At 53.4% G+C, this 25455-nt stretch overlaps 1 protein-coding gene across 1 annotated transcript in view; it reads left to right on the top strand.

Annotated features, from left to right (window-relative positions):
• The window catches only part of LOC116737744 (coiled-coil domain-containing protein 33-like), a 73368-nt gene extending 61946 nt beyond the window's left edge, over nucleotides 1-11422 (top strand). Inside the window, exons 13-15 of the mRNA XM_032593503.1 lie at nucleotides 260-311; nucleotides 5027-5215; nucleotides 11252-11422. Coding sequence (XP_032449394.1) covers nucleotides 260-311; nucleotides 5027-5215; nucleotides 11252-11422 — 412 coding nt within the window. The remainder of the gene's footprint in view (nucleotides 1-259; nucleotides 312-5026; nucleotides 5216-11251) is intronic.
• Nucleotides 11423-25455: the final 14033 nt, after the last annotated feature.

Here is a 25455-nt window from a genome sequence, read left to right as displayed (position 1 = left end):
TGAGAGACCAAGGGAAAAGATTAAATGCAAAAAGACCAGGTTTCAAGCTAACAAGAGCGAGCCCACAGACTCTCCAGTCAGCTATAGCTAGGGCTCTATTTAATACTAAAATCCTTGCCAGAATTTTTAAATATCCTTATCATTGGCTCCCCTCCCCTGACCCCCAACTTGCTTTTAGATTAACCTTCTGATACCATTTTCTGGAGAATAAATTATGGCCCCAATGAGGATTAACACTCAGGCCCTTCTTTGCTGGCAGACAGACTCAGAGCTTCAAACCCCACCGCAGCTGCAAGACCATGCGGGATGCCGTAATGAGGCTTGTGATATGCATGGGAGGCAGCAAGCCCTCTTGGAGGGGCCCGTTTTCTGAGCCTCGCCTTCAGCTGAAGAGATAAGAACCTACAACTGGGGCCACAGGAAATGACAAAGCAGTGACTGATCGGGGAGCTGCTGCACAGGGCTCATTATGGTGCTTGCCAGCGGGCGAGACACCCTTATCAGGGAGTAAATTGCATCAGGCCTCCTGAATTACTAGCGATTGGAAGCAGATTTCTTGGGACGCACTTTGTTAGATACCTAATGAGCGGGATACAGGCAGGCAGAGCCCAAGGCCGGCGGGGCGGGGGACAAATGTCTTTGTTAAACAGAATTTGTCAGTTTCCGCTCCAGGCTCCCTGGGGAGGGTTCAGGGCCAGCTAATTGAATTAAGAGCAAGTGCGCTCCAGCGAGAAGGCTCAGGGCGGGGCAAGAGGCGGGCAGGCCGGAAGGCGGGCGCTTTCAGCACCAAGGACAGCAGCTGCATCCTGGCTAGTCTGTAATTGCCAGGGCCGGCTGGAACTGTTGCATTTTGCATGATCAGGGATTTAGGGGATGGAGTCGGTAGGAGGGAGGCAGAAGATGTTAGGAGAGGAGGACGAAACAGGTGACCCAAGAAGCCTGGAGCCTGTGATGCTATTGGCCTGGTCTGTCTCAAAAGACCCTCCTCTGCAGGCAGGCAACAGTGAGGGCTGAGAGGCATAAGGAAGGGGTGTCTTCTCTCCACCACGACACTCACGTGGTGTGGGGCAGCTGCGGAGCACAAGCAGTCGTGGGATGCGTATCGAGTCTGAGCCAGTGCATGGCTGTGCATTGCTTTGAGATTTCAAAGTAGGTCTCCAATTACATCTCTAATGAAGCAGGACATGCTGCAGCCACGGAACCACAGAGGGAGAGGCCACTTGTCAGCCCAACGCTGCCTCAGCCAGCAGGGCAAGGTCTGCCAAATAGAAAAGCAAACAAGCAGGCTTATAGGGCTAGCAGACTCCATCCCCACCTGTAAGAAAGGAGGAGAGCTAGGAAAGGCTGGGCTTACATAGGGAGGATTTAGTCCCCAAGGCTCTACCCCCTCCTCATCCCCATTTAAGCATTATCCTCTTCCCCCATCCTCCACCTTGACCACCCACCATTTCCAGCAGCCTGGCCCCTTCCTTTAGCCCCAGACAAGCTCCCCTCTCATGAGAAGCAAGGAAAGGAGGGCAAAATCTCCTCCCCAAAACGTGGGCAGATTGAGACTGAGGAGTCTAAATAGGCAATATTGGGAAAAAGGAATGATTAGGGAGAATTCAGGCACTGTGTGGGACATTGTGGTCCTCCTGGCACCCCTTATATGACCAGACTACCTCCTTTAGGGCTTGTACTGTATGGAAATCTAAAGATTTTTCTGTAAAGGTCACCCACTGACTTGCCCCCAGGCCAGAATGGATCCTGGTGAAGTTGATTAGAGCAGGGGACTAGAATTGTGGGCAGGTGTCCCCTTCCTCCCTCACCACTACATGTACATCTCTTCAGAAGCTGACTCAGCTTGGTAGATAGTGGAAGAACATTCTTGGTCAAGGGCATATGAGCATATGAGTAGCTGCACTCCCCTGCTAGAACTTCCAAACAAGTTCTCAAGGTCTATTTGTAGGAGAATGTAGGGCAGTCAAGCTTCCAAGACCCCAGACACATCTAAATGGGGCACTGTAAGTGGCAATCTGCCTTTCTTTTGAAAAAAAAAAAATTAAGTACCTAATAAGTACCCAGCTCTGATCAGGGGCCCAGTAAATGTCAGGTCTGGGCCACTGAGTTTACCCAACTGGTGCTGAACCCACACAGGGTGGATGTCAGGGAGACAGGTTTGGGGGAGGGGACACCCTCTGCAATGTGTCCCTGCTTTAGAACTGATGGGGCTCCTCTGGAGACCTCTCCCTTGATTTCATTACTTCCACTTCCTCCCCTAACTGGATTAGATGGCAGTCTATGAAATCCAGGGCATTGAGATTGGCTTTCTGCCTGGAAATGAGGAGAAATGTCATTATAGGTCCTGAATCAGCATCTCGCCTCAGCCCCAGCGGCCACCTGGTCAATGGGGACTTAGTCTTTGCCCTGGCTAGTTGTTCTTCCCTTCATTCTCTCCTGCATCCATCTACCTATGCATGCATCTGTTGTGTATTCCGTAGTTCTCCTGCTATAGCCAATTTGGTGCTTAGCTGTTCAGAACAGGAGACACATGTGGTGCCTTTTCCTATCTAAAACACAGAGATAAGGCAACCCCAAATCACCTGACTCAGATGCTACACAGAGGCACTGGGTGTGCTCAGTGGGGAGCCTCTAAAGGAATCTTGCCCTCCGGTGGGACGCCTGGGTGGCTCAGTCGGTTGAGCAGTTGAGCTTCAGCTCAGGTCATGATCTCGCAGTTCCTGAGTTCAAGCCCTGCGTTGGGCTCTGTGCTGACAGCTCAGAGCCTGGAGCCTGCTTCAGATTCTGTGTCTCGCTCTCTCTGCCCTTCCTTTGCTCTCTCTCTCTCTCTCTCTCAAGACTAAATAAACGTTAAAAAAAACTTTTTTTAAAGGAATCTTGCCCTCCCTAAACTATAGCCACTGGGAGAGGCAGGGGAGAGAGATAGCAGGCCTAAAGCTCAGAGACAAAACAGGCCCAGCAGTTTGGGTTATGAAACAGTTTGGGTGGGGTGCCTGGGTGGCTCAGTTGGTTAGGCGACCGACTTCGGCTGAGGTCGTGATCTCACAGTCTGTGAGTTCGAGCCCCGTGTCAGGCTCTGTGCTGACAGCTCAGAGCCTGGAGCCTACTTCGGATTCTGTGTCTCCCCCTCTCTCTACCCCTCCCCTGCTCACGCTCTGTGTCTCTCTCTCAATAATAAATAAACATTAAAAAAATTTTTTTAAACCACAACAGGTACCAAAATCAGCCTCAAGGTCACCCAATGCTCCACACTTCTCATTCCAAGAGTCCTCATATAGCTGCTTTCTCTTTGGAATTATCTGTCCTTGTACCCATCTGACAGGAGTGGGAGATGAGACCCATACTGGACTGGATGCCTCTGTCCTTGTACCACTATCCATCCCTTACTCTACTGACATAAGCCTGAAAAGACTTCATGTTAATGAATTCCTGCATACCAAATTTTACTTTTTTTAAGTTTATTTATTTTGAGAGGGGAGGAGGGGAAGAGATAGAGGGAGAGAGAGAATCCCAAGTAGGCTCCACGCTCAGGGCAGAGCCCGACTCGGGGCTCGATCCCATGACCCTGGGATCATGACCTGAGCCGAAATCAGGAATTGGATACCCAACCAACTGGGTCACCCAGGTGCCCCCCTAAATTGTATTTTATAAGGGCATAAAGGAATCATTATTTAAAGGATCTGAGTGGTAACGTTAAGCATCCTTGTCCTGATTCATCTGTCTCATATGTGTGGGTTTTCATATAGAGTTTACACTATAGAGGCCCACCTGTACTCATTCTCTCTGTTTGTTCAGGGTCAGGCATTCAGGCACCTGTAACGCTGAGAACATCTGTCCTGGTTGGCACTGTGCCCATTGTTCTCTCAGCTTCTGGTGCAGACGATGGCATATTTATCTGCTATGTGGCCATGACAGAATTCCAACAATTGATATAGGAAAGACCTTTGAGGTCCCTACAGCCTTTGAACAATGGGCATGTGTTAGGGCTAACCATGGATTTCCAAAAGAGCTTTAAAATAACCTCTCCCCAAAGGGAGCCTAACACATGTCCCTAAGCCCAGGGAACTTAAAATTTGAACAAAAAAATAAAAATGGCAAATAAGCCTGGAATTAGAGAACAGTGTAAGAGCAGAGAGAGCCAGCTGCTGGGCTGGAAGATCCCAGGAAAGCTTTGTGCAAGTATGGGTGGAGGCCATCAAGATTTCATGGAGAGGCTGAGTTGTAGACAAGCAGAGATGAGAGAAATAGTCATGCCAAGGGAAGAAGAGAAGAGGAAAAAGAACAGGGAAGGCCAAAGAGGAGGCCCAGTGCAGTACAGAGAGAGGAGACTAATGGGTTATAATATGGGGAAGGTAACAGCAGAGATGGAATGGAAAAGAAATCTACCCAGCAAAGGGTGTCAAAGGAGCTTGGAGATTTTAGAGGCTATTGTTACTGCACCAAGTATGAGAGTCCTAGATGGCATGGTTTATTTATTCTTGTGACAAATATTTACTGAGCACTTCCAATGAGGCAGACACTAGGGATAAACAAAGTATCTGCTCACATGTCACTTCCGTTCCTAGTGTGGGTACTAGAGGAGGGAGACAGACAGCATTTTTTGAAAGTTAATTTTCTGGTAGAGTTAAGTACTCTGGACAGTAAAATGGGATAATGTGAATAGAGAGTATATTGGAGCAGGGCTGACTTTAGAGAAGATAAGCCTCTATCTTGAAGGCCAGGGCCTCTCTAGAAAGATCACATCTGGGCTGCGACCTGAATGATAAGAAGGGGACAGCCATGTAAAGACTCATGAGACTTCTGGGCGGAGAGAAAAACAGATGGAAAGGCCCTGAGGCAGGAAAGAGCTTGGCATGTTGGGGGAATGCCAAGGACAGTGTGGGAAGACCCCACGGAGCAAGGGGGCAGGTGCTAAGAGGTGCCAAGCATGCAGGGCCTCCTGAGCCAGGAGGAGGAGAGGCTTGGGGGTCTCGTAAGCACACTTGTGGTAGAAAGACAGAAATTTCTTTGCACCTTCTCTCCCCAGAAGCCAGAAAACTTCTTGACACCAGACAACAGCAAGGTTCTGCCCATCCTAAACCCCAAGATCTTAGATGAGAAGCTGGGTACCATCCATGCGTCCAACACCCTGGTGAGCTCTACAATGGACTGTAGCACATCCGCCTCTCAGGAAGCAGAGGAAGAATCTCTGGTGCCCAAGATGTCCCACGAAATGGTGAGTGTCTCCACCTAGCGCTAGGAGGACCAGAGCGGTGATAAGGGCCACAGAGAAGACGTTTGACTGCCACCTGATTCATTCCATAGGTGGCAAGTAAGACTTCCCTTCAGATATACTCTGTGAGTGACTCACCCCAAAGCTAAACTGGTAGAAGGTATGGATTCTTTATCTTACAGTTTCTTCACCTTTTGAATGGAACTCTCACACAATTTCCTTCAAAGCACACCCTTGCAACACTTGTAAGGCAGGGATCCATTGACTCACGTAGTGATCAACCCAGAACTTTCTCAGGAGCGGGTCCACTGGGTAATGGGAAGCCCCTGTGAGTCATTGGCTTGCTTTTTAAGTTTATTTATTTTGAGAGAAAGAGAGAGAGAGAGAAAGAATGAGCAAGGGAGAGCAGAGAGGGGGGAGAGGGAGAGAATCCCAAGCAGGCTACATGCTGTTACTGCAGAGCCCAACACAGGGCTCAAATCTGTGAACCACAAGATCATGACCTGAGCCAAAATCAAGAGTCAGACGGATGCTCAACTGATTGAGCCACCCAGGTACCCCATTAGTTTTAATTTCTAAAAGAAGAAATTGGGACTTAAAGAAAAGAGGACACCATCTTTGATTACAAAGTCTATGTGCTTGGTCATGGGAGCTGCAGTGGCTTCCTATTGCCAGTTGACCAGATGCTGGGAAAGGGTTGGTGAAGATGGCCAAGGCACTATCTTAATTTGGTGAGGGGTTGGTGCTGAATCTTGGCCCCTTGATGCAGAGAGCTTAAGAACAGGCTACCAAAAGACACAGTCCAGTTGAAGTCCCCACTTGGGGTTCCACCCCAATGACCATGGGTGAATTCACATGTGGCTTCCTTCCCTCTTCCACAGCGGATCCCATGGGGAACGCTGCTCAGAAAGATCCTGAGAAAAGGCCCAAAAGCAAGGCCACCAGTCCATAGGGAAGCCCTCGGCCTCCTCTTCTCAGGACCTGCCCCTCTCCACCGACAGCCTCCGCATCTTCCCCGGGCACTTCTGCACCTTTCTGGAACATGTCCCATCAGATGAATAGGAAGGGTTGCTATCTGCTGGTTGTGCCCAGAATGCTCCCACATGAGTGTCGCTGCCCACCCCAGAGCAGGCCCCCACTGGCATGTGCCAGAGCACTCATGGGCCACCTTCTGTACCCCTTTCTCTCACCTCTGCCCCTTGGGAAAGCAGCTCTCAGGCCTGACCTGCCAGCTCAGCCCTCAACTTGGTTGAATAAACATTCAGACCTTGCATTTGGAGACTCTGGCAGTGTGACTGGCCTGCAGTCCGTCTTCATCTTCCCTTAAGGATGAAACCCTAAGAGATGGACTAGACTGCAGCCTGAGAAATCAAGCTGAGTAACTTTTGAGCAAGAGACCGAGTAACTGAGCAAGAAACTGAGCAACAGAGGGGAGGGGGGGAAATAAGTGGCCCAAGAGCACTAAGACAAGATTCTAGAAGGCTCTGAGTGCATGCAAGGGGGCTTAGGGCTCCCCTATACCCACAGACTATCAGAGATGTTGTGATTCTGGAGATCTCCCCAGCACTCCTGTTGGTGGGCTGGTCCCTCCACCCTCCCCCTTGCTGGGCACCTGGCAAGATGTTGGTAAATACTTACTGGGCCTTGTGATAGAACCCCTGGCTAGACAGCAAGGGCATCCGAAAGAACCTTAGAGAGCATCTAGTCCAATCTCCTAATTTTATGAAGGATGGCCATGAGGAGGCTCTGAGGTGGGATGACCCTGCCCAATGCTTCCTGACCCCACTATCCCATGCTGTCTTGCTTATAACCAGGTGAATACCAGAGAGTGGCAGAAGCCTACACACCCCGCCCTATACCGTTTGGCCAACCTTACACCACTGGGTCCCTCAGACCCAGTGAGTCTGTACTGAATACATATAGTATTCAGTACAGTGGGCCTGCTATTTCCCCTTGCCCATTACAGCCTTTCTCAGGCCCAGCCTGTTCCCTCCTTGATCCTGACTCTTGGTTCCATTCCATTTTCCCTCCCTCCCTTGCCTTTGTCCTCCAACCCATTATTCGTCCCTTCCTTCCTTCCTCTCTCTGTCTCTCTCTCTGTCCCTCTCTCGGCTCGGATTTACCATCTGGCTATTCCCACCTGTGACTCTCTGCCCTAGTTGGGTCCTGGAGACCCAGCCCCCAGCTCCAGCTCCTACCCACTCACCAGAGCCTGCCAGGACCAGGGCAGGACCCAGACATTCACATGCCCAGCAGAGCCCCGTCACAAGCAATTGAACGTGGGTGGGTAACAACAATCTGTAGCTCCGTGAAATCACAGGTAGCCATGTAGCAATGGGTCACTGTTTCATAGCAACCAAGCAAAATTACATAGCAATAGACAAGCTCATTCACGCAACCAAGAGACAAAGCGACAAGCAATAGAACACAGTGAGGGAGCAATGGAGTATAGTTGCATAGTGGTAGACCCAAGCCATACAGTGATATTAAACAGCACTGTATTATAGGAGATGCAGTCGTAGAACATAGTAACGAGCATAGAACACAGCGTGTAAGCTGCGGACAGAGTCACAGAGCAGGAGGAGACACTCGACTAACACTGGAACACATCTGGGTGGCGATGGTGCCATCACAGTGTATGACGCCTGGACGTGAGGTCAGCAGCAGAGCCTGGGGGGTGGCAGTGGGCCCCAGTGACATGGCAGGTGACAACCTACCTCCCTCGGCTCTCTGACTCTGTGTTCAGGCTGTGAGCCTCTCGGTGGCACCAGATTCCTGGAGCGTGGTTTGTCTGAGTTTAGTCTTGTAGCACATTTCCAGAGCCCAAGAAACAATTTTGCTTCTGAGTCCCTCCAGAGGCTACTCTGGCTTAATAAGAAATGGAACATTTTCTGGAGAAAGGAGCACCTTGGGAAGGGAGAAGGAAGTGGAGGGGACACATGGTCTGTTGCCCTCTCTGCCGGGAGCCACAGATGCTTCCCGCTGCCCCAGGGCCTGCCAGTCTCACCTCTATGGCCCCAACAAGCCCACTTGGCACCCATTCCCAAGTGCACCCATGGGTCCGCCTTCATTCTTCATTCTCAGCTGCCAACTCTTCCATCTGGGGCTGGTTTTATTTTTTTTTATTTTTTTTAAATTTTTTAAATTTTTTTATTTTTTTTCCAATATATGAAGTTTATTGTCAAATTGGTTTCCACACAACACCCAGTGCTCATCCCAAAAGGTGCCCTCCTCAATACCCATCACCCACCCTCCCCTCCCTCCCACCCCCCCATCAACCCTCAGTTTGTTCTCAGTTTTGAAGAGTCTCTTATGCTTTGGCTCTCTTCCGCTCTAACCTCTTTTTTTTTTCCTTCCCCTCCCCCATGGGTTCCTGTTAAGTTTCTCAGGATCCACATAAGAGTGAAACCATATGGTATCTGTCTTTCTCTGTATGGCTTATTTCACTTAGCATCACACTCTCCAGTTCCATCCACGTTGCTACAAAGGGCCGTATTTCATTCTTTCTCATTGCCACGTAGTACTCCATTGTGTACATAAGCCACAATTTCTTTATCCATTCATCAGTTGATGAACATTTAGGCTCTTTCCATAATTCAGCTATTGTTGAAAGTGCTGCTATAAACATTGGGGTACATGTGCCCCTATGCATCAGCACTCCTGTATCCCTTGGGTAAATTCCTAGCAGTGCTATTGCTGGGTCATAGGGTAGGTCTATTTTTAATTTTCTGAGGAACCTCCACACTGCTTTCCAGAGCAGCTGCACCAATTTGCATTCCCACCAACAGTGCAAGAGGGTTCCCGTTTCTCCACATCCTCTCCACATCTATAGTCTCCTGATTTGTTCCTTTTGGCCACTCTGACTGGCGTGAGGTGATATCTGAGTGTAGTTTTGATTTGTATTTCCCTGATGAGGAGCGACGTTGAGCATCTTTTCATGTGCCTGTTGGCCATCCGGATGTCTTCTTTAGAGAAGTGTCTATTTATGTTTTCTAATCTGGGGCTGGTTTTAACACAGGCCTTTCAGGTGCCACTTTGTCCATGTGGGGCAAAGCTCCTGTCCTGAGTGGACCCACCAGAGCCAGGGTTCTGCAGGTGTGATCTCAGGTCAAGTGTAAGGGCCCAGGCAGAGCTAAAGGAAGTCTTCACCTCCCTTTTGAGCAACCCAGGAAGTCTTTTTTGGAAGAGCTAGGCTTCTGAGTGTGAAGAGTGTGATGTTAAGACTTGTCTTGAACACGGCAATTCCCAAATATTAAACAACTTGCAAGCGGTCCCCTTCACCCCCATCCCTCCTGAGCCCACCTCATGCTGAGCCAGGCAATGTCAAGAGCAGGTAAGATGAGGGGCTCCGTGCAGTCTCCAGACAGGCCTGGTTCCATTCACAAAGGGCTTATAAAGCACCTGTCGTGTGCCAGGATTCCCCATTCCCCCGGCAGCTCTATCATCAAGCACTTCCTCCAACCTTCCAGAAAACCAGAACTCCCTACCCCTTCCAGGTTCCTAGTTGCTATGTCCAGCTGTGTGGGGGGCAGGGTGGTGGAGGAAGAAGCCAAGGCCCTGAGTCTGGAAGTTCCCAGCAGGTAGGAGCAAGCCACACTTCAGGAAACAACAGAGTAACCCAGGGTAGGCACACAGGAAATATTTGGCGAGGGATAAATGGCAAAGGGGCATGGCTGAGACAGTTTATCTTCTTAAGTGCCACACTTACCCAGCATTTCTGGGCACACCTAGTAAGCCCTCAGTACAGAGAGAGGAACGGAGGCAGAAGTACTCAGTTGCTATTCAAGAAATGTGTGATCAGTGCTGTTTCTAGTGTAGAAATTCCAGCACAGGGACATTACCCTCCTCTCTCTGGCCCTCTCCCTCCATTCTCCCCCAACACACCCCCTCCTTTCTCCCTCTCCCCCCGCCCTTATTTCTGCCTCTCCCTGCTTCTGCCTTTTTTCAGTTATTTCTATTTCTTTTTGATTCTCTGGCTTTCTCTCTCTCTCTGACTCCCCTATCCACCCCCCCCCCCCCCTCTTCCTCCTGTGCTCAGAGGAGATTTGTGGCAGACCAGAGGGCCCTCATACCAGCAGATGAATAATTGACAAGGGTTGTTTAAAGATTCAGTGGAGTTTTCTCAACCTCACCACACTGGAATAACTCATCTCTTTCATTCTGTCTTTGAAAGCCTTTCCCCCTCCCTCCATCTCTCCCCTTCCTGGCCCCCACGTGCCCGCCCCCGCTTTCGCACAGCTGCTGTCTCTTCTCCTTTCTTAAATCTGCTGGACCCCAGAATGATCCCTTGGTCCTCATTTCTTTAACTTCACTTACTGGCTGCGCCACCCCATTTAACCTCTGCTAAGGGTGGTAAGTTGACTTCTGCTCCTCTGGACACCATTGCCCCAAGGGAGGGGGCCCCATTTCATGGGCAAGGACGGGGAGGAAGACCTGAGGATTGGTGACCTCTCCCAGGCCACACAGCAGCAGGGGTGGGGTCTGGACCGCAGGTAGGCAGGCCTCCCAAGCCCAGGAGACCCCCCAGCCAGGTGGAGAGGTGCCGGCCCTGCCACACCTTCCTATAGTGGCTGTGAGCACTTTGTGTCCCTGAGCTTTGACAGCACAGGAGACCTGCTTACCATGCTCTAAGTGCCCCTTAGGGCCAGATGGGGCAGGTGAGGGGCCTTCATAAAGGGGGGCTGGCCGTGCAGCAGAGATACCTGGAAGCATGGTCCTGCATGCTTGCCTGGCATGGCCCCAGGGTGCCCAACCACCCCTGCCCAGATCTGAGGCATCCCCGAGCCGTAGGACTTGTGGTGCTAAACCAGAGACAGTCTCACCCTGCATGGCGTGGGCGCTCCCCTGACCTGGGCCTGCTCCACTCACGGTTGCCACGCCCTTGCCCTCTGAGCCCCATAGCGACAGGGCACACACCCTCTGCCCACCCAGCTCTGCTCCACATGGTCCCCTGCTCTCACAGAGCTCTCTGCACCTCCTTAAAGTGACCTTGAGCTCTCTTCCCCTCCCTGATCCCCAGTTCCTTTCCTCCATTGGCAGAGGAGGTTGGAGCAGATGTTCCGGGGTCCCTTGGGGCCCCTGCACTGTGACTGGGGCCATGGTCTTGCCTTTGGCCCCCTCCAGGATGAGGTCTGCAGGCTGGTGAGGCTGAGAGGCTCAGACCAGGCCCTGCTCCTCAGGCACCACCTGGTGGCAGGTGATGGGTCCTGAGCAGGAGCCTCCTGCAGCCACAGGCAGTGGTTAACCTGATGACACTGCCCACGTTGGTCACTTGCAGGAATGTCTGCCTGGGATGGTGGTATCACAAAGCCCAGGAGCCTGGCATTGACCCCCATGAGCTGGAGTGACACTGGGAGGCAGATCACCCAGGTCCTGTGTCTAAGCCTACCAGGGGACCCCAATACTTTGGAATCAGAGACAGACAAAGAAAGTACAGCCAGCAGCCTCCAATCAGATGCCCCCAATTCCCAGGCCATGCCACACAAACCACCAGACACGTCCCCCAAACACCACCTTATCCCTCTAGCTCCCCAACTCCACTGCCCAGTGCTCATGGCCCCAGTTTGCCAGGTCAGTCTTCTGTCCCGTCACCTCCACAAGTACCCCTGTCCCATCTGTCCCCATGGCCAGAGGCCCAGGTAAGGGCATGTGTTCATCACGCACAAGCACCACATCACGCCCACCCCACCTACCCCTCCAGACCCAGCTCCCGCAGGCAGGAAGTCCTCTCAGGGATCCAGCCCTCCACGGTTCTGCCCCTGCACTCCTGCGACCCCTAAGTTGTGAGCCCTGAGTGCTGACGCTGGGGGTGGATTCCTGAAAACAGATCTTGTGAGTGTGCCACAGTCGCAGCTCCCGGGCTCAGCTGAAGCCCTCATCAGCTCCTGACTCTACCTCTCCTGACTCTTCTTCTCTGCCTCTACCAGTTCCTACACATACAGAAAAGCAGAGAGACACAGAAAGAGAGACAGAGAGAGGGCAAGTTCACAAGCATTTGAGGAAGGGAGGGAGGCGAGAAAAGTGGAAAGGAAGAAATAAGGAGCCCGTCCTACATGTACCCTGTTGTCTCCCCCTGCGGCCCCTCCTCCCCTCCTCTCCATGCAGCTCTGGAAGGCTTTGGTCTGTCCCCACCACTCAAGATCTGTGTGACCTTGGATAAATCAGTCCATCTCTCTGTGCCTGTCTCCTCATGGTTAAGTAGAGGGAATGCTCTCCCCTGTCCCGCTCTTGAGGCTGTGAGGAGGACTGATAATAGCGGATGGCAGTGTGTTGGAAAGTGAAGGGCTGTCCACTGTGCAGGAGGCTTATGATGAGTCACTGTGTTCATGAGTCCTTGCAGGGGGGGTGTGGGGGCGGGGGGGGGGAGGCCTGCAAATCTTGCAAATCCTGCAAATCCTGCAGGCCTCCGCCCTCTGACCCTTTCTCCAGAAGGGACGTTCCCAGACCCCCGGCCCACTCCTCTCCCCTCCTTGCCCCCGCCCTCTGAGTCTCTGGTGGGCCATTCTCCTCCCCCATCCATCACCTGGGACTAAAGAGATTAATAAACAAGACTCATAACTCAGCTGCCGGGATGCAGCAGATATTTACGGCTCCGTTTCAATTTGCAGAGAGATTAAGTGTTTGTCGATTTATTGTCTCTCGGTGTGTGTGAGCGCTGAGCAAGGCCCCCCCGCAGGCCAGCTGCCCTCCCCCACTCCACATACTCACAGCACTTATGGGTGCACCACCCCCTGCCTGGTCCCTAGAGCAGGTGGGGAGCCTGGTGCAGCCCAGCACGGGAAAGCCACTGGCCTCTGGAGTGGGCTTGTCTTCCTGATCAACTTGACCAAAGGAGCAAGTGACCTTGGCCCCAGGAAAGGGCGTCCGGGCCCATGGAACAGGGTTATTGGACAAGATGGGGGTACCCTCCTTAGATGATTCAGAGGGTCCTTCCTGGGCTTTCTCCATACCCATCTCTCCCCAGGGGGCAGGGGTCCAAGGGGCTGGTTAAATGCACCCCAGAACCCAAGGCCCACAGTTCTAGATCACTTTCTAGGTAGTCAAGACCTGAGAATTCCCTGCTCAGATGGACCTGAGCCTGCCCTTGAGAGCCATGCAGGCCTCTTCCCAAAGCCCACCCTCCCCAGAGCCCAGTACTTTCAGGGAGAAGCACCACTAGGCCCAGGGGATGGCCCCTTGGCGAAGGAGGGTGGCACATGCTGAGAGCATGTCTCAGGACCCACAGACATTAGGGACTGGATCTGGACAGTGGGAGGTACACGTCCAATGAGAAAGCCTCCCAGGCCAGCTGGAGAGGAGTCTGCAGGGACCACGGAGAGTGAGACAGCATGGGGAGGCTGCTAAGAAAGGGGCACCAGCCCCAGGGGTGCCCCAAGGATAAGAGTGCTTGAGGAGCCAAGAAGGGGACAGAGCAAACCAATGTCAAGTATGCCTGCACCCCCATGGACCCTGAGCTTCCTCTCTCCTCCCCTGTTGACTTTGTAGTCTGATACATGTATTCATTCATTCATTCATTTGGCCAGCTTTTTTCACATGTGCCCTGTTACCCTGCCCTGCAGAACCCTCTAATCTGTGCAGCTGTCGGACATTTGAGTCCGGTCTCTACCACTCAAGAGCTGTGTGACCTTGGATAAATCGTTCCACCCCTCTGGGCCTGTGGCATCTGTTAAGTGGAGGGAATACTCTCCCTGTACCTGACTGTTGAGGCTTTGGAGAGAATGGAGAGATTGACAAGAGAGTGGATGGCAGTGCACAGGAAACTGAAGGGTTGTCCACTTTGCAGGAGGCTTATTAAAGGCCACTGTGTTCGTGGACCCTTCGAGCTGGGGGAAGGGGGGAGGGGGTAGCAACATGACTCACCCAGGCCTCCCCTCTGACCCTTCTCTGGAAGCACGTCCCCAAGCTCAGTGATAGTAACATAAAGATAACTCCCTACAGGGGCGCCTGGGTGGCTCAGTTGGTTGAACTTCTGACTTGGGCTCAGGTCATGATCTCACAGCTTGTGAGTTTGAGCGCCTCATCAGGCCATATGCTGACAGCTCAGAGCCTGGAGCCTGCTTCAGATTCTGTGTCTCCCTCTCTCTCTGCCCCACTCCCACTTGCACTGTGTCTCTCAAAAATGAATAAATGTTAAAAAAAATTTTTTTTAAACCCACTTAAAAAAAAAAAAAAAGATAACTCCCTACAAAAGTCCTTGTCCTACAAAAGACACATGGGGAATCAGTGTGGGAGGGTGGCCAGGACTGGGGTGCAGTACCCCCTCCTGGGGTAGGAGGGGCACCGAGAGACCTGGGTCCGCTGACCAGAGCGGTCACCCTGGCTGCACGCCTCCCCTCTCTGGGCCCCAGCTTCCCCTCTGTGGAGTCAGAGACCTGGTCTTGGTGATGTGCCCTTTTTGTCCTAGCAAACAAGGCAGATGGAGATGGGATGGCCTCTGGCTCTGCTCCTTAGCAAGACCGCTGATGCATCCCTGTGTCATTGCCCATCTCCGCTCCTGATTGAACAGTGGGTGGGTGGGGCAGAAGTGCAGCTCTCCCGGTAAATAAAGCCAAGATGATGAGGCCATAAATTGCTGAAGGCTTGAATCATTGATTGGTGAGGGTGGGAGGGACTACAGAACCAGGGGTGACACCTGGGAACTGGGACCCATTCCTTCCACAAACTGCCAGCTTAGCCCTCCTTTTAACAATGCTAATTACATCCATCAATCTTTACTGAGCTCGTACTCTGCTCCCCGAACTTTAGCCATAATCTCATTGCATCCTTGCACCAACCTGATGAAGGACGCACAGTTATCATCCCCACTTTAGAGGTGAGCAAACTACCGGAAGCTCAGTTAGCCCTCCCGGGACCATGGGGCAAGACAGAGGGAGAGCAGTCACTGGTCCAGCACAGGCATGGGGTCTCCAGCCCAGAGCCTGCTCCTGCAGCTGCCTTGGCCAAGCCTCGTGACTCAGAAGTCAAGAGCCTGGTGAGCTTGACTCATCGTGTTCCCAGCCCATCTGTCTGGGTGGGAGGGCTGCCTCAGTTTCCTAGTCAAGAGCAAAACAGAGCTCTGTGGCTGCAGGTCCCCTCCCCAGGCCCACCCCAAACCTTTGAGAGCACAGGTGGAGACCTACACACCCTCTGTCTGAACCCCAAATAACTGAAAACTATGAATTAAGCTGTATCTGCCTCAACAAATACACCTTATTAACCACCTCAGAGAATTCCCAGATTCTATCTACGTTGGACCCTGGCTACATGGGGAGAGCGGCGCCCAGCCCCCAGCCCCCAGTCCCCCAGATCCTAGAAGATGGCCCCTTTCCTGTTAACCTGGCTCAGTTTCAGTCCCACACCTTAATGGCCCAATGACACATTGCCTTCAGGAGGATGGGCCCTGGAAGTCAGAGGGAATTCCGGGGTCCCAGGTACCGGGCTGTGGTCTGGAAGGTGCTTAGGCTCTGGGTGGACATGTCTCCTTGGCCCTACCAACTCCTCAGCCCATGGGGAAGGTTGTGACCCTAGGAGGCCCAGAGCAGGACCCTCAAACACACAGGGCCCAAGGCAGGGGCCCTGCTTGTCCAAGGCTAAGGGCCAAACAGCCCCTCCCCCATCTCTGTGACTCTATTAGGCTGTACTCCTGAGCTCCGATTAAATGCTTTTCAGTACAATCCAATTTCCCCCTGACATAGACTAGAAAAGCCCAGTCCCTGCGCGCGCGCGCGCACACACACACACAATACATTTGGTGTTAAATATCCAATCAGGTCCAAAGATAATAGAGAAGAGCCAGTTCACTCCCAGTTTAATCAGATAAAATGCCCATTCATCGGCTCCTGCCAGAGGCAGCCATCCCCTCCTCAGCCTCCAGGACTGAGAAGAGGGGGCGGGAGAGGCTGCAGGAGAAGGGCTGGAGCCCACGGGGAACTGTGGGAAGGAGACACGGGTTGAGTAGGTGGGCTGTGCCTTTAAATCTTCAAGGAGGGGGGACAGCATTGCCCACGGGGGACTAATTATCCTTCAGCCTTTAGCCAGCTCTTACTCAAACAGACAAAAGGGGGGCTCAGCAGCCCTGATGGCGCTAAGCTTCTGCGGACAGAATTTTTTTTTACTCTCAGATATGCAAATCCACCTCCTCGCGGTGGACCCTGGGGACAGCTGAACCGTGGTCTGGGGATTTAGAAGGGCCAGCAAGGGCAAGGGCCTGGCGGCCAGACCCCCTCAGAGGACTGGCTGGGGAGACTGGAGGCATCTCATCCTTCCTCCTCTGGCTGCGTGGGGAACCCTGCTTCACAGTGGGGGAGAGCCTCATGGAGGCCAAGAGGAAGACCCCTTCTTCTCCTCTATGTGGGTGGGGGGCTCCCTCAGCAGGCTAACTCAGAGACCAGGAGCTGACAGTCCACTAACGGGGCCCTCCTGCTCACTTGGCCCCCTCCGTTCTAGGACATAGCTACCAGGTGACCTATCCTAAGTGCAAATCCAGGCGTGTTGCCCTTACTGTAAACCTGCCATGGCTCCCTCACCTGCGGCATGGGTCCCTCAGCCTTGGTGGCCGCCGTGACCTCTGAAACCTGTGCTCCAACCCAGAATATTCTACCCACGCCTAACCATAATGATATTCACTCACAGCTCCGAGCCTTGGCTCTTCTACATTCTGTCTTATGTCCCCTTCCCCAACCCCACCCCAGGTGCCTGGTACACAGTAGGTACTCAGTAAATGTGGCCATTAATACATAAAAAGGCCGCTTCCTAGGCAGCCACATAGCCCGGGGAGATGATAGGTCTGGATCAGACACTGGAAGTTTGCTTTCCGCTCAGCTCCCAGCCAGCGCCTACAAGAAGCTGAGTCTTTCCAGCTGTGAAATGGGATAATGATAACCCTTACCCTGTAGGCTGGCTGCAAAAATCCCATGGTGCCTGCAGAGGGCTCTGTGAGCCGTGAGGGGCCTCTGGCACCTTCATTCACAGAAAGATATAGGGGACAGTGTAGGGAAGTGGGGGGAAGGGGTAGAGAGCCTCTCTCTCTCAGCCCCTCCAAAACCTTCCTATCAGACAACAGACAACCATCAGCCCCTCCCTAAGGGAATCCATTGCCAACTATCAGCCCTGCCTATCCCAGACCTCTCCAAGTCCGCTGCCCTACTGAGGATTTTACTTCCATCTCAGCAGGCAGGGCCTGAGATCTGGACCTCAAAAATGGGCAGGGAGCTTAAAAACTCTGGGAGGGTGGTCCTGAGGCACGACTGGAGATGGACTTGAAGCAGAAGTCTAGATGAGATTCTAGAAGAAGATTCTTCTTCTTTTTTTTTAAATTTTTTTTTAACCTTTTATTTTTATTTTTGAGACAGAGAGAGACAGAGCATGAATGGGGGAGGGGCAGAGAGAGAGGGAGACACAGAATCGGAAGCAGGCTCCAGGCTCTGAGCCATCAGCCCAGAGCCTGACGCGGGGCTCGAACTCACGGACCGTGAGATCGTGACCTGAGCTGAAGTCGGACGCTTAACCGACTGAGCCACCCAGGCGCCCCGAAGATTCTTCTTCTTGAAGCAGAAGTCTAGCTCAGGAGCCTTCTGAGACGGAACACTGGGCCCGAGGTGGGCAGGGGCACAGGCATCCCAGGAGACTGAGTAGGGGAGGGTGCCCCCAGGTGGGAGTGCCCCTCAGGAAGCCCCTCCCCTCACTGCTGCCTGCATCGTGAAGGTCTGGGCCCAGGAGGATTCATGGGGGGAGGTGAGTCATGAGGGGGGAAGTAGCCAAAAGAGGCCGGGTGACAAGCCAGATGAGAAGGGTTTCTGAAGGTGCCAACTGCCGCGAGGCTCGAGTTCCCAGAGGCGAAGTGTGTGACACATGGATTACCAGAAGCATTGCACAGGAGTCTGAAAGCAGAGCCACTTTGTGAAGCTGTGGGGTGAGCCCGGAGCCTGGCAGAGAGGGAGTACCATTTCTAGCAACTCAAGGCTGCGAAGGATGTGCTGGCATGAGCTGGAGGCAGGAGAGGCAAACCAGCCAGAAAGGGTCCAGCCAATGAGGATGGGGGTGAGTAGAGGACATAATGGCCCCTAAGAAAGAATCTAGATGAGGTTGGAGGGGCAGAGGCAAAGTAGGTGAGCTCCCAGGGATGGGGCCCTACAGATGTCCCAACCTCAAGTACCCTAAGAGATTGCGCAGTCATGCCAACCTCCCCTCCAGAAAGTCCTTGGGAATCTGCTCCTTCTAGCTCACTAGAAGCTCATTGACTGTCCTCGTGCTGGCTTTCCAGGGGCTAAGGTGAGCACTAGGAAACAGGGAGCTCCAGTCTCTCCATCCACTGTCCCCTTGGCTCAAGATTATCTCAGCCTCCTTGGATCCCTCCAGATGCCCGGATGTCCTGCCTGCGGCTCCTCCCCCCCACACCAGAGACCTGGCAGGTGGCCCTCAGGACCTCTCCCCCTTCCTTGCAGCCCGGCTCTGAGGCTTTCCTCTTGTGGCTTGAGGAGGAGACAATGAATTGAAAGCAGGGGGCACACACACCTTCACAGAAATGATGAAAGGGGCGTAGGTGGGTGAAAATAGCCTAGAATTCCACCCTGGAGAACACAAGAATCTAAAGAGACAGTGCTCTGTACTCTGTACTCCCAATCCCCTCCAGCCAAAGACAGCCAAGTGCACACCTGTAATAGAACTGCGTTTATTGATTCATTGCAGCCAAGGAGTGGGGGCATCTGGAAGGATGTGTTGGAAAGGACGGAAAGGATTCAGCTCTAGTTAGGTGATTTGAGACAGTGTTTGAGGACACAGGCCTTTGCTCTGGTTGCATGCTCTCAGGAGGCGGAATAATTCTGAATTCTCATCCAGAAGGCAGGAGGAACAAAGCTGTCCTTGATAAAGGAGCAGGCACTCAATTTGGCCAGAGAAGTCGACTGTCTGGTCATTTTTGTGTTTTTTTTTTTTAATTTTTTTAATGTTTATTTATTTTTGAGAGAGAGAGAGAGCGTGAGCAGGGGAGGAGCAGAGAGATAGGGAGATACAGAATCAGAAGCAGGCTCCAGACTCCGAGCTATCAGCACAGGCCAGACGCAGGGCTCGAACTCACAAACCGCGAGATCGTGACCTGAGCCGAAGCCAGACACTTAACTGACTGAGTCACCCAGGCTACCTCATTTTTGTGGTTTGAACAATATTCGTGTTTTAGCTGTGTTCAGACATGATTTCCGAGTGGCTTTGTTTTTGTCTTGCTCCATCACGGTCAGAAAGTGGCTTCATGTGATGCTGTGAAGTAGGCCCACAGAACACCCAGGTGTAGCTGTGCGGCTGGGCCAGCTCCTGGCCCCTGGGGCTGCTTTGCTCTCTCTCAGTAGCTTTAGGCAGGGTGACGGGGGGGGTGGGGGGGCACATGTTATACACGCACCGGTGCCAGGCTCCGTGCTCGACCCTGGACAGACTTTGTCCACTTAATCTTCATCACGGCCCTCTCCCCACTATACAGATGATGAAACTGAGGCTAGGGTGAGCGGGGCGGGGCAGGGCAAATTGCTCAGGAGAGTCAACACTAAATAGGAAAACCGGCCTGGAAACCCTGAGCTCTCTGGCTCCAAAGTCTTCACCCCTGTGCCCTTGGCCTGGAGCTGAGCTCCATCAGCTCCACAGGGCACAGGACTCTAAATGGTGACCCCCCGAAACACCCCAGCTGGCCATCTCTTGCTGCAGGGGTTCAGCCGGGCCGTCACAGGCCAGCCGCAGTGTCAGCAGCCGCCATGCCGGTCCCCCGTGCCTAGAGGTGTGAGGGGTAACGAGGCCCCATAATTAAGGTTCCTGGAGACATGGCCGGGAGATTTATAGACAGGCTTTGTCAATAACCGTGCTCTGGCTGCAGATCCAGAGAGACATCGATAAGTGCTCGTTACAGCTTCTGCCCACTCCCTGCCCTGCCCCCCCCACCCCCCGCCACCTCTCCCGGGCCTGTCACGCCGCCTGTTCACAGCGCCTATGTACACAGGCTTCGCTCAATTAATTTGCGCTTGTTGGCACCATCTGTTCTTTTCATGTGTCCTTATCAGGCGTGTATGGGTCCTGCCTCCACCTCAGATGTGCTCCAGAGCGGGCACATGACACCCCCATCAGACTGGGGGCTCCTCAGGGTGGAGCACTGTCTCCTCCCTCGGTCTAGGACCCCTAAAGTTACGGCCAAGACTTCCTCTTCCTCCATCTGGATCCCCGCACCTAGCCCCCCGCCCTGGGGAGCTATGCTTGGTCTGAGGCCCTTGCAGAATCCCTCTGAGCCTGACTTGGCCAGGCCTTGCCCTCTAGAGGAAGGCCCCAGATGCCAGTCAAGCCATCCTCTGAAAGGCTGGCTGCCCCTGGGGGCTGAAAGGCAGGGTTCTGGTTCTGGTCCCGGCTTTGGCTCCCACAGCCTGAGGTTTGGAAGGTGCCTGCTCCAAGAACAGTGACATCAGTGAGTCACGGGGCTGGAGGGGGCTGAGAAGCCCCTGCCAAGTCTCTCTTTCTCTTGAGTAGCATGGGTCAAGGGTGGTGCAGGGGCCTAGACTTGGGCAGCCCCCAGAGCAGAGTGGGCATGGCCCGGTGGCCCCAGGATGCCAGGCAGATGGCCCACCCAGACGACTGAGAAATGGCAGCATCCTAACAATGCCTGCCCTTGGTCATCTCCTCATCCCAAGGCTCTTGGCAGCCGGCATCCCCACCCGACTCCTCTCAGGGCTGCTCTTTCTTCCAGAAGGGTCTCAGCCCCTAGCAGCTCTGCTAGACTGTGCTTCCAGCCCTCGGCACAGATCTCGAGACGGCTTTCCTGACCCTGGGGGATTACAGTGCTGAGCTCACCCTGCCAGGCCAGTGCTGGGAATCCTCTTGCCCTCTCTGTGGTGACCTGTGAGGCACGCTGGGCATGTTTACAAGGAAACCAGGCCCGGGCACCTGGGCTGCTCAGTCAGTTAAGTGTCCGACTCTTGATCTTGACTCAGGTCATGATCTCACAGTTTGTGAGTTCGAGCCCCACAACGGGCACTGTGCTGACAGCACAGAGCCTGTTTAGGATTCTGTCTGTCCCTCTCTCTGACCCTCTCCCACTCGATCTCTCTCTGTCTCTCAAAATAAATAAGAACTTAAAAAACAAAAAAAAAAACAAGGAAACCAAGCCTTATCCTGGAAGTTATCTTTGGAAATTCATCTTCAGTATGTAGCTCCAGCCCAGCCCACCTCACCTGACTATAACAGCCTCCACAGTTGGGCCTTGGCCTGGCATTCAATGCCCCATGACTAGGCCCTGCAGCCACACCAGCCTCCTTTCTCACCACCCCTCCTCACCATATGTCCCATCTGTCTATACTGCCCCCACAAACACCTTTGTTCCTGCTGGTCCCTTTGCCAGGAGTGCACCCCTTCCTCACTCCTTTATCACCTGGCAAACTCCTACTCATCCTTCAAAACCCATTCCAAAACTCATTGTGTGATGGCCTTCTTTATACCTTTGCCTGCATCCCAGGGTGAGAAGGGGCCTGGTTGAGGGGCTCCCCAAATACTGTCCTTACCATACTGATGTATCACATCACACTGTGCCTGCTGCCATATCCACTTCCATACAGGCTCCTCGAAGACAATATAAGCCCCAAACCTTGGTCACATCTGGATACCAGGTGCCCGGTACAGGGCCAAGCCAAATGGGGCTACTGGAGAGGGTGTGTTGAACTGGAGGACCCCCAGCTTCCTTAGCCTGGGTTGGGGGAAGGGCAGTACTTATGGTCCCCCATAGATGGAAGGTGACACATCCCTCTTGCTCTGACTGCCCACTAATAGAGTCATGGAAGTCTCAGGTGGGCAATAGACTCATTAGGGCCAAATGCAGCACACTACTGGGGAGGCACACAAAGAGAGAGGGCTTTACCCCGCTCCCTGCCCACCCCCCCCCACCAGTTGTCTCCCAGGAACCCATGAGTCCTCTGCCACAGACAGCTCTACGTATCCTGCCCAAGCACCTGGGTCTGGGATTTAGCTGGATGTTGGTGGTAGTGGTGGTGGAGGGGGTGGGGTTGGGGGGTTGTTCAGACCTCCCAAAGTGTTTCAGGCCCACTGATGGCATTTCTGCCAGGAGAGGGTCTTAGGAATAGGGATTCGTGTTTGCTTGGCACATGCAGGTACTGGTGTCTCAGGCCCCACACAGCTCGCATGCAGGGACACAGAACCCTGGGTGCCCACAAGCCCCGTCCTAGGCTAGAGTGGAGGCCCACGGCTAGGCGGGGCCCGGAGAAATCTGACAGCATGCTGGAAGCCACGCTGTGCACCATCTCAGTTCTAGTCTCTTCTCCCCTCCCCTGTGTCAATTCAGTGGCTCTATTGCAGGAAGGAACTGTGGTCAGGAGAGCCTCAAAATGTAGGAGCCAGGCCTGGAACCTGTGGGGTTGGGGAGCACAGCAGCCAGTGGGGACTGATGGCCTATGCTCCCTGCCCTGAGTTCCACTGAGCTATAGGTCCAGTGAGGAAGCAGGGAGCATGAACCCTGCCCTCACAGACTGGAAGGCCTGTTGGGGACAGGAGGGCCAGCCCCAGGGTCTGAGCAGGTGACTAAGAGTGTGGACTTAAGGGGCTCCTGGGTGGCTCAGTCAGTAAGCATCTGACTTTGGCTCAGGTCACAATCTCACAGTTTGTGGGTTCGAGCCCCGAGTCTGGCTCTGTGCCACCAGCTTGGAGCCTAGAGTCTGCTTCCTGCTTCGGATTCTGTGACTCTCTGTCTCTCTCTGCCCCTCCCCCACTCACACTCTGTTTCTCTCTCTCTCTCTCAAAAGTAAACATTAAAGGGGCGCCTGGGTGGCGCAGTCGGTTACGCGTCCGACTTCAGCCAGGTCACGATCTCGCGGTCCGTGAGTTCGAGCCCCGCGTCGGGCTCTGGGCTGATGGCTCGGAGCCTGGAGCCTGTTTCCGAGTCTGTGTCTCCCTCTCTCTGCCCCTCCCCCGTTCATGCTCTGTCTCTCTCTGTCCCAAAAATAAATAAAAAACGTTGAAAAAAAAATTTTTTAAAAAAAGTAAACATTAAAAAAAATTTTTTTTTAAATAAAAAAAAGAGTGTGGACTCAGGAAAAGCTCTCCCACCAAGACCACTTCCCTGACCCCTTCCTGCCTCACTCCCCTCCTCTGTAGAATGGGTATAGTGGCAGCTGCCTTGTTGGGTTAATTGGAGGCATAATTAGAGTGAGCTGTATAAAGTATTTAGAACGGCGCCTGCCCACGATGAGCCCTTGTTATTACCTGACTGGTTCAGGCTCTAGAAAGTCAGAAAAGGAAGCCGCCATCCCTTCTAGCCAAGGAGAATGAGGAAAGCTTTTGTCTGGAGGCCACTCTGAAGAATGGATCTGCAGAGACAGGGTGAAGTCGCCTCCGTTCTGTCGGTAGAGGAACTACAAAGGCACAGAGAGGGCAGAACAGACCCTCCGCTCTTCCCGTGAGCTGTGAGGCTGGAGGAGAGGGGGTGGGATCACAGTGGACCTTGACCACCAAGCCGGGTGAATAAAGTGCCCCCAGTACCACCCAGCGTCTCTGTGCTCCCTTCTCCCTCCTCCCCACCCAGCCTGATGCCTTCCTGCTTCCCGAACCCCACAGAAGATTTTCCCCCTCCCCGCAAAGAACCCTAATCTTGACATAGCAACTGTCTGCTGTGTCTCACCACGCTTTCAGGGGTGGGGGTGGGGGGCTCCTTAGCACCTATTTTATAGATGAAGTGTCTGAGATCACGCAGGTCCCGGTGGGATTTCAAGGGGACAGGCTCAACTCTTCGGGAATGACTTCCCCTCCCTCTCAGCATCCCACACTTGCTCTGTGTCCAGGGATTGACCCCCTGAGGGGTCTTGGTGCCCCTCTGCCTCCCTCCAGAGCAGGGCTGGAAGACAGCCACGTCTGGGGTCTGGCTGAGTGTGGCCGATGCCTCCACGTGGTACATTATTGATGGGGCTTCTAATTGTGCGTTTCCCAAAGTCTACAGACCTTTGATGAAAAATTCATGGCACGCCCGAGGATGGGAGCAGATTCAATCGATTGGTAGCACAGCGGGTGCAGGAGCACCGGGCCCCACTCAGTGAGGGGGTGGCTGAAGGCTGGGCTGGGAGTGGGCACCAGTCTGGCTTCACCTTTATTCCAGGCTTCTGGCCCCAGGTCATGGGATGGGAGGGGCACACAGCAGAATACAGCAGCCCATTTCCCTGGGGGGCGGGATCAGGAAGGTCTAGGCCGACATCTGGAATGCCATCTGGGTGGCTGGTGCTGTCCAGAGAGGATGGCCATCTCCATCAGGAACCTCATTTTTTCATTGTGGAGGAGTATTTGACCCTCCGGAGCCCCCATGAGTCACACAGAGGTGTGAGTAACATTCCCAGAGCCGTCCATTTGCCAGGTCCCCTGCTCTGGGCTTTACATCCACAAGCTCATTAAATCTCCCACAGCTCAAGGAGATGGGGGAGGTCATGCTCTCCATCTTACAGAGGAGGAAACTGGCTCACAGAGGTTCAGGACCGCGCTGAACAACATCACACGGATAATTAGAAGCAGAACGGGCACTGGAACCCAGCACTGAGCAAACTTGCAGCTCCCTGTCTCTCTACTGCTCTGGGCCAGCTCAGATCTCAGCCACAAAGCAGCTTGGGGGGTTGTCCTGTCCAGCTCTCCTGCCCTGTCCCTCGTGTATAGAGGAAAAAACCCCAGTTAGGAAAAGGATCTCTCCAGGATCTCAGAGTGAATTAAGTGAAAAATGAGGCTTGCACATGAGCAGAGTAAGGGCCCGCCTGCAACACTAACTGAGGCCAGAGGCCCCCACGCATGCAGAATCCTGGGCCAGCACCCAGCAGCCAGGGGTAGGGGCCTCCTTAGACGGGGGGGGGGGGGGGGGGGGGGGGGGAGACTTTGAGACAGGTGGGTTGTCTGTCTTAGACCATCCGGTCAGATATTGTTATTGTGCCACCATTGAGGCCCCAGAGACCTCTGACATTCACTCATCTGTTCATTAAATAGCTGAACAAGTATTCATGGAGTCCCAGCTCTGTGCAGGCACTTAGCTGGGTGTAGAGGGGGTGCCTATCAGGAGAGGCTTTGAGGCCAAGCTGGCCTGAGACAGACAGTCTGGACCCAACACAGTTGGGAAAAAGACAGACAGACCCCTCCATGCCCTGGGAGGGGGTCTCTACAGCCCAGGCCAAGGGTGGTTAAAACAGATGGCTGCCTTAGTGACCAAGGCCGTTTCTAGATGGCGGGCTGCTTTGTTTGGGTTTGTTTTCCCTTTGCTTCCCAGT

This window comes from Lynx canadensis, chromosome B3 (assembly GCF_007474595.2).
Source record: "Lynx canadensis isolate LIC74 chromosome B3, mLynCan4.pri.v2, whole genome shotgun sequence".
NCBI lineage: Eukaryota > Metazoa > Chordata > Mammalia > Carnivora > Felidae > Lynx > Lynx canadensis.
The sequence above is the reverse complement of the archived record's forward strand: the minus strand, read 5'-3'. Positions and strand labels throughout refer to the sequence as shown.